At 42.6% G+C, this 9,468-nt stretch overlaps 1 protein-coding gene across 1 annotated transcript; it reads left to right on the top strand.

Moving 5' to 3' along the window:
• The first annotated feature begins 3,672 nt into the window (after positions 1-3,672).
• On the top strand, positions 3,673-9,468 carry LOC125756319 (uncharacterized). The gene is made up of 5 exons (XM_049410852.1): positions 3,673-3,682; positions 4,642-4,818; positions 6,162-6,394; positions 7,980-8,110; positions 9,387-9,468. Exons 1-5 carry the CDS (start codon positions 3,673-3,675, stop codon positions 9,466-9,468), a joined length of 633 nt encoding a protein of 210 aa, XP_049266809.1.

Here is a 9,468-nt window from a genome sequence, read left to right as displayed (position 1 = left end):
CGACAATTCGTGGCTTTCTTGCACCCGGAATCGCATTAGTATCGAGTCGCGGAGCGTCTGGCTGCGGAAAGGAAAGTGTCCGCAGCATCTACCTAGTTGCAGCCGATTACTTATTGGTCTGCTTGTTCTACACCACACGGAGCCTGCGCAAGGCTGGGGTTCGCGCGGTCATATCGCGGCAGCCGAGTGTGCGTTTTCATTCAATAATGATGGCGCCCAATAACAATAATGGCAACTCTGTGAGGGCTTTTACCCGATGTATACATCCGCATTTATCTGTGCAAATGCTTATGCGAACCCCACCCACTGAAACTGTTCCCAAGAATATAAAGCCTAATCCACGAGACTTGATATGTCGCTGATAAAAAGACGAATATGTTTTGCATGTATGTCTGAACGGAGTGTTTCGAAGGATGTCCGAAGGAACGAACACAATTATCTATCTGTACAGAGCCGAACCACGGCATCGAGGAACAGAAAGTTTATCAGCAAGTCGTCATGCCACTCAGCGCTCAATTTGCAGCGCAGATGGTTGTCCCTCCAGCGGGTAAGTTTGAATACACGCTATTAATCTATTTCAACGCTTCAGCCGCAATGTATGCTGGATGAAGTCGCATTTTCAGTACTGTCACGAACGAACGGATACACATCTAATTTATTCCAATGTATCTCATAATTTCAGCCATTATTGATAATTAAATGTAGTGAGAGGAATATAATAGAAGCAGTAAACGCAGTTCTGCCAACAAGACGTTCGCACTCAATGTTAGGTTCAGCGCATCTCCGAGCAAGCTTTGGAAGTTATTCCAAGAGCTGCATTGAAGTCATCGCGGACATAAGTTACTTCGTGCATAAATATGTGTATTGCTGGTTTATGTGAGAGCGAGAAAATCCCGCTGTCATAAAATGAAAGAAAGGCGACGGATATTTCGGTAAGGACGCCCCTAAAATGTACGGTGAGCGCATCTCAATTTCCTCGTCTGCCGTGAGCTGCCTTGTAAGCGACGGCACACTGGCAACACTGCCTTTCTGAAGGCTGCTAGAGCATATGTCAAAATGGATGTTTTTCTTCGAGAGAAAATTTACGGTGCAGCGATTGCAAGGTAAATTTTAAAAATAATAACGTGCACGGCGACGACTTTTTTCAACAGCAATAGGCAATATTATGCTTAATATTTGTAACAACACTATTATGCCTTCTACCCTCAACTGACAGACGTAACTGAGAGCAGGCAGTCGAAAGCGTTTGGAAATTTTAAATGGTGCATGAAAAGCTTTCACATGAACTTCTTTACAATTTTTTATATTTACCATCAATGCCTGGAATGCCAGGCGACAGTGGTTGCGGAAATGCTACTGAAATACAAAAATATGTGGCAAAATATCAGTTCATATAACTAAAATTAAGATGATGCAAACACCCATAAAACAGTGCTTTCTCAAAAAAGTTTCTTTTTGAGAGATAATGCTAATTACTACATTGATAAACGAGTACTGACTTAGTGTGGTTTAAACTTCAAATCTCTTTCAGAAAAAAAGGCGCCTCCGATTTAAGGATAGGAAATGAGACCTTTTTACCTTTAATATAGATTATATATATTTTAGGCTATTTCGATTAAAAAATGACGTGAATACTACTAAGTGTGTTGTATTATGGCAAATGAATTTTCCTAATCGCCTGTGTGAAAAGTTGAAATCATGTGTATTGCTCCGTGACAGAAATGTTATGCCTCTAGCGAGCGTGCGCGCGTTGATGCAGGAATATTCTTTCGACTACTTGGTATTTCTAATTCCTGCATTAGAAGTAAATATGCATTCATATTAAACTGGAATGCATCAAAAGTCAGGCCGTCATCTTTTTTTCTATACTGTGTTATCCACAGCGCCCTTTCCTGACTTCGCATGCCGCAGATTTTCGATTTGCTCAATTTATTTATTTATTTGATTTTACTTGCATATAGTGCGTGCAATGACCTAAAAATGATCCTTTCCGCTCAGTGTGTAAAAAACAACTAAAACAACATTGTAATCAAATGAGATTTTTTTTAAAGCAAAGTACGAACTTTTTCCAGCACCACGGAAGACAGGACAGCCAACGCCGCCGCCTCGTCGAGGTAATACTTCCTTCAACTTTAATTCTAAACATTCGCTTATGAGCGCGCGTGTACTTCTGTGGAACATCACATATGTGCCAGCGCTTTGTCTTTAGGTGTATTAGAAGAAAGGAACTCAGTGAAGGTATCCACGTTATCAAAACAACGCTTTTATTAACGTCGCTCTATAACACAAAGGTTAAACGTAGTGGTATAGACAAGACAGGAGCAACTGCAGATACACACCATCAGCCAGCCCGCTGATATTAAGGTTGCTTCAAGGAGACACATATCTTAAGGCGGCAAACAAGTGCCCAGTATTGATACATAAGTTCTTGCGACAAATTTTCGCGCGCAGAATCACCGAAACGCGAACGTTATTTTTTAAATATCCACCAAGACTGCTGGGGGTTCTCCAAGGGAAAATCTGCGAGGTACACTATGAATGTGTCGGAGCTCGCTGACGGGGCAGATGTACGCCTTTTGTTCGGCATGACTGATATAAAAACACATCATTGCACGTCAGTGATACTAAAGTGTTTATAACGCAAATAGCCACACTTTTAACAACTACATATCTAAAGTGAATAGAACATGACAGATCCCAGAAATTTATTTAACGTTTAAAAATGGGTACTACATTATATTTGTGTATTCTGTGCAATATCAAGCCAACAAACGCACAATATCACATTTATATACCACCGATATACGTTGAGAACAATGAATATTGCCTGCAGGAATCATTGTAGAATGCAACAATAAGCCCTTTTTCTGGTGCCTTTTAATAGGTACCGATTTCGGTTTGCAAAAGAGTAGGTATTTCTGGTATTGTGGTCAATGTACTAGTTGTTGCATTTTCTTTCCCGCATTTAAGTTTTATGGTAAACTTTCTTAGGGCTACTCTTTACTGTTTTCAGCTTGGCACTGTCTTTAGAGTATGACATGGACTGCTATTAGTGTAGCGCTGACAAAAATGAAGTTATTTCAAAGGTGCGCATTTAAATTTGCCTCACGTAGTGCATTTGATTTCATCATTTCTATTTCCGAAAGAAACGACAACTTAAGAACAAATACAAGGATATAGAAGCGTTAGCTTTATATGCGCGGCCTTGTGCAAATCTACAGTGTATTTTCGAATGTATGCTGATGAATGCAGCACAAGATAACTAAAACATTTGCAGCAGCTGTGCTGGATTCGTTCCGCTGCAGTTTGTGATAGCCAAATATCACGATAGAACAGCAGTTTAAGTATGGCATTCTAAACCGCATATTCACAATGTTTTGCAACCGCCGTGGTCAGTTTTCGGCTAAGATGTAACGCAGCTAACTTCGAAGACGCGGGTTGGATTCCCTCCGCTACGCCCGCAATAGGCATTTCGATGCTGTTCATTTACCTTGCCTTTAACGTAACAGTGTTTCCATATTGTCCCTGCTTGATATTTCTTGGTAATTTGTGGAGATTCGCTGCTGTATGTTTCTTATATGCAGCAAATATAAAAGAATATACGCGCTATTGTTTCCTGTAGCATGCAGTTCACACTTACGTAATCAGAGCGAGAGTTTATGTTTATACAATATGTATGCCGGTGAGTTGATAATCTAAGTGACCGCTTTCGCCCATTCCATAAATTTCTAACAGCACGAGCTTTTATAGATATAGTGGGCAAATTATTCCGCTACTAGACTCCTTAGTAGTTTTCGTACGTTAAGTTTCTACTGCGAGTACTTCCTATTGAACCAAGTTTGTGGTTTTTTTGTAATACTTGAAGCTATAATCCTAACAATCCACACATACAAACACATCTACACATCTGCGCGGTGCCAATGGTACTCTTCTCAGCCATCTTAAGATTTACGCTGCCGATATTTACATCCGTAAAATGAAGCGTGCCTGTGTGATATGATCTTGAAACACATGCGTTGCTACCAAATACAGTAAAGAGACAAATTAACTATTGTTCTCATGCTTTGCAGGTAGAAGAATTCAAGTACTCTATAAAAGCTCCGTGAATGAAGGTGAGATTCGCTTTAATAAATTTATTTTTAATTTCTCGGCGATAAAGTATTCCGTATTGATACGTTACTTACACTTTGCTAAAACTGCTGCTCGGGCGAGTTGGTTCATGATTAAGACAAATTCACCACAGCAAAAAGACGAAACGCTTAAGAAGGAACACACACACACAGCGCTTTGTGTGTGTTCCTTCTTAAGTGTTTCGTCTTTTAGCGCTGGTAAATCTATCGTAATCTATCTTAGTTACTTACACGTTAGGCATATTGTGCGTAATGTTCGTTAAAACGCCTAAACATTTTCAACATAACAAGGTTCATGGTACTATTGCTAGAGTTTTCGCGTTACCGATAGGTATCTTAATACTGCTGTGTGCAGTTACATTACACCTCAATTCGAAATACGTTCAGTTATGCAGGATTATGAGTTTTGAATTCGTACTCTCTCTGACATTCTTAATCCCCAATAATCCTGTTGAGTACTCGCATGAACGCAGACGACCATCGCTCCTATCAAATTTTCATTTGTGTGCAGCGGACGCCAAATCGGCAAGGTTGGAACCAACGGACACGCTACCGGCGCATCCCGTCGTGTGCGTAGTGCACAGTTCAGCAACGGCCGAAGTGAGCTACCCGCACGACGGTCTCTGCGATGCGATCATCTTGAACAAGGTTTTCTACCACAGTGGCCAGGTGTCCGTCTCGCAAGGAGGTAACTACATGGAGAACGTTACACGGTGAAGGGACAATTGTTAAACTTCATGCTCAACCTGGCCAACAAACATCATGAGCAATGGCCAAAACAAGAATGAAGGCATGCATAAAATACAAGCGAAGTTCTATAGCCAAGCTGTTAAAAGAGGTACCATCTATTGTCGAAGACAATAGGAGTTACCTCTCGTCGTTACCTGTGTCGCTACCTCTTGTCGTTACCTATATTGTCGAAGACAATAGACGATACTTCTCGTTACATTTTTTGTTGCCGTTGCAAGCACGTGCGACGGGCACGGCGTCGTCGGGCGAATTCAGAAGCCCCTGCGAGGGATACCGAAGCGATGCGCAAGCGCAAAGCTTATCCGAAGCCCTCCGATCGCACTGAGGGCTTCGGATATGCTTTGCGATATTGGTCGGCAACAAATATATACGCTATAGTGGTTGAAAAAGGGAGAGAGAGTAGCATGGATAGATAGCCGCTCAGCAAGTCTTAGCTTCTGCAAATCTATCTGCCGGCTTTGAGAACTTCCATGAAGCTTAGCCTTGCGATTAGGAAACGCCAGCCACATTCGCTGTTATCATCAGCGTTCATGACGTTTAGTCAGTGAAGCTTGGCTAACTTTTAGGCAACATCACGGCGGCGTGGACGTCGACGGCGACGGCGAAAATAAGCCTGGAGTGTCCGCATAATTTCAATCGCATATATCAGCATATCGCAGTAGTTAGACGAAATATTCACAGCAGTGTCATCTGCAGAATTGGTTTCTTTGGTTATCTTTTCGATAAATAAGCGAGCCGTTTTCAAGCCTGTTTACACTAATCATGAAGTTCGGTTTCCCCTTAGTGGTTACTTTAAATAAAACAACTTTAACTCTTCCTCAACGCATTGCGCGCTGCTGAAACCAAGCCGGAACAGATTGCACAGTGGCGGTATACAGTACAAGCTTCCCTTTGCGGGCACCATACTCTCGTTTTCTTGTGGCATATGCTTTAACGAAAGCCGACGCAGTTATTCTTGCAGCGGACAGAACTATATCGGGAATCGAGCTTTTCATAAGTGTCGCTCTTACGTGAAACGCCAGCGGTACGTAGTTCATGAAAATTTACTTGACATGACTTACGGAATAAGAATACGTTCGAAAAGCAAACGAAATGGAGAAATAAAAGGCAACTTAGCCTTAAGCTTGGTTACTGTCGTGGGCGGCTCAGCTGCCTCCGCAACTGTACCACCTGTACCATATACCTAAACATCTCTAATCTCGAACCTTAATTACATTATATTGCTAAGTTGTGATCATATGAAACATTGCTCGTGTACTGACTGCAATTGTATTTTTACAGAAAATCACACGTACCAGGAGTTCCTCGCGGCAGCGGCGAAGTCAAAGCTCACGGCGTACATGTTGGCCACAGACCGGTACTTCGCCGTCTACGAGACGATCCCGGCTGCGCCCAGTCTCGAGGCCTTGCGCAAAATGAACGTGCGCGGCTTCGGCTTCCTCGGCATTCGCGTGCAGAGCGCACAGGGCGAACTACTGGAGCAGCACACCAGGCTCCTTCGATCTCAGGTCGAGGTAAAACGGGAAAATTTGGTTTCTCGGGTACTATCACCGAGTGCGTCGACAGAAATGCCGTAGCGTCGGGTTTCTCAAAACAGAATGCCCCTCACGGGCCTCTTCCATTCACTTTCTGAAAGTGTGCGCGATGTCGTTCCCGATGATGAAGATGGTGTCAACAAAAATAACATCTAACCGAAATCGCTGTCACGGTTCATCACATGCTGAAATACTAGCTCATGTCGGCTGATGACGGCTCGTGTAGGGAAGCATTGCATAGGCCGACCACACGCTGGCTACAGTTGGGCACCATTGGCGGTCTACTCTTATAGCACCATCATCATCATCAGCCTGTCTACGCCCACTTCAGGGCAAAGGTCTATCCCATGTTCCGCCAATCAACCCGGTCCTGTGCTTTATGTTGCCACGTTATACCTACAAACTTCTTAATCTCATCTACCCACCTAATTTTCTGTCTTCCCCTCACGCGTTTGCCCTCTCTTGGAATTCAGTCAGATTACCCTTAATGACCACCGGTTATCCTGCCGACGTGATAAGTGCCCGGCCCATATCCACGTAGCACGTAGCACTCTTATAGCAGCAACATTTATTTCGTACAAACCCATTACGATGAATGACTTGTCCACGGAACAGTTAACGCAAAGTTGGTCATTTATAATTCTTAAACTTAAATTGCTTGCGTAGAAACAACATGAACTGCGAAAATGGCAGAGAACAGACCTGCAATGCCCATTGCCGACCATATCACGAAGTTATTTATGTTCTAAAATGTATTTTATGTTTTCTTTCATATTTCTTGCAGAATTTTACACGTACGATAGCTAACTTGAATTCATTATGTTCAAGTCTGTAAGAATGAAGGTCGATTAAGAAGCAAACAAAAATAATTCTACAATAAAATAGTTAGCAAAAGTACGTACACCACTAAGAACTGCTTTAAGTGCCGATGATAATACCTGTGCAATACGAAGTAAAGTAGTGCAATCTAACGTACAATGAAGATGAAGGTAATTATATGCACGATATAATTTCTTACTCAACAGTTTTCGTGATTATACCTTTTCACATTGGTGAACAGTACCCTCAGGCATAGACATTATTGCTTAACAGAACTTATCTGCTGAGATAACGGTAGATTTTTTTACGCTTAAAAGAAGCAGTTTACATACCGAAGGCTACCTGATTAATTAGAATTGTGTGTAAACGACGAACGTGTCAATTACTACACAAATGTTCAAGTAATGCTGTCAAAGAAAACTTCGGCGCGCAGTCCTTATCTCGGGAAACATATTCGCGTATATCATCGGCGGCCGCGTCCTAATTATCCACAGGAGCTTTATTTGTTATTACTATTTCTTACTATATGTCCAGCTTTATTTTTTGTCGCCTTCTGTTTTACAAATTATTGTGTAACTGCTATACTGCCATAACGTACAATTCACTGATACTGGCAAGTTTACCCTTGAGAGGTCCCCCTGACAGTTTCCTAATTCCGGGACCTCCTTCTGTACTAATGACGAACAAAGAACCGAATTTATTCAATCTCTGTGAATGACTTCACTACGCTTTGTCTTGCATGCAGGACCTGACTGGCATGCTCAAGGAGGTGGAAGTGGCCGACAGCGTCGTATTCCTTGGAGTTACCACGGAGGAGCACATGTTTAAGGATTCCGTCGTCACATCCGCATTCAAGCTACTCATCAGCACCGTTCAGTACGTATGCGAAATCATCACGGCCTCTTCATCCACGCGAGCCCATACCACTGCTCTTCTTCTAGGGTATTGAAAATGAATCCGTTAAGACCACTGCTCCCGACAACATGAGTATCCACTGACTGGAACTCTTTAAAGCGTGCGTGAAACGCCAGAATTCATAGAAAAACGCACTGACTAAGGTTGTAAAGGCACTCAAGTGTTCTCCCACAACTCAAGAAGTGAGAAACAGTAATTATATTTACAAATGACATCATCGTCGAATCACTGTCATTTTTGTAACGTCTCTGTAATTGTGGATGTCGATTAACTGAAACAATAGTCTGTAAAAGCTCAGAATATTCGGCACGGCATCCTGAATACTCCATCCCTATGTATAGGGATGCCACTGTTCTTTCAATAACGCTATCATCATACTATGAGTCCTTTTACTATTGTGTTCTATTCTAATGTAGGAACGCTGGTCTCGTGTCCGAAAGAAAATGTTACTATCGAAATCCACCCACTATATATCACGCGAGCGGACAAAGGGGAATGGATGGAGAGGCCAGATCCTTTGTTAAACATAATCTGGTGATACCAACAGATAATGAATTTGAGGAAAGCGTAAGCGGCAGCATTTGTAGCTTGTAATTATTTTCTTTTTCAATCCTAAATGACGATAGTACCCCTCCGCGTCACTGTCGGTTGGTTCAGTAGGCTTTCTTCAGCTATGTACCACGTGACAGTGGTTTAACACTCATTGAAACGCCATCGTTATCGGGGTGGTGCTTTTATGTCAGCTGAATATTGTGATGGTTTCTTCTCGTGCTTTGAAAAAGATCCGGCAGATCGCGCGCATTGTGGGAATCAATTTATTGCGAAGCAGCCAACCTGTAGCAGCTAATGCCGGATTTTTCACTTTGAGTCAAGCGTTAGAGTTGATTCGATGCCTTCGTGTATATTGTGTAGTTGTGCACATATCGACATATCGCGTTCTTACCAAGCACGCCGGTGCATACTGTCGTGTAAAGGGTAGCTCATGGTCCCATATTACGTCGGCACTCACGTTAGCACACAGACGTCAGTTTCATGCACTCGAAGTGCAGGCTACGGGGCCATCATGTCCGCATAATGCAGAGTGGTCCATGGCGTATTCGCGCTACGCTTGATTGTAGTTTGCGAATGCACAGATATTAAATGTTTTTTTCATTCATACAAAAGCGGAAGCAGACACTGCCAGTCCAATTGGCTTTGTGTTGACATGACGCTTGCATAGGGTCTTTTTCCTAAACAGTTCGAAGCACTGTAGTGGCTCTGTGTTAGAATACCTGACTGCCATGCAGAACGCCGCAGTTCGTTTCCGGTACGAGGCGTGA

This window comes from Rhipicephalus sanguineus, chromosome 11 (assembly GCF_013339695.2).
Source record: "Rhipicephalus sanguineus isolate Rsan-2018 chromosome 11, BIME_Rsan_1.4, whole genome shotgun sequence".
Taxonomy (NCBI): Eukaryota; Metazoa; Arthropoda; class Arachnida; order Ixodida; family Ixodidae; genus Rhipicephalus; species Rhipicephalus sanguineus.
The sequence above is the reverse complement of the archived record's forward strand: the minus strand, read 5'-3'. Positions and strand labels throughout refer to the sequence as shown.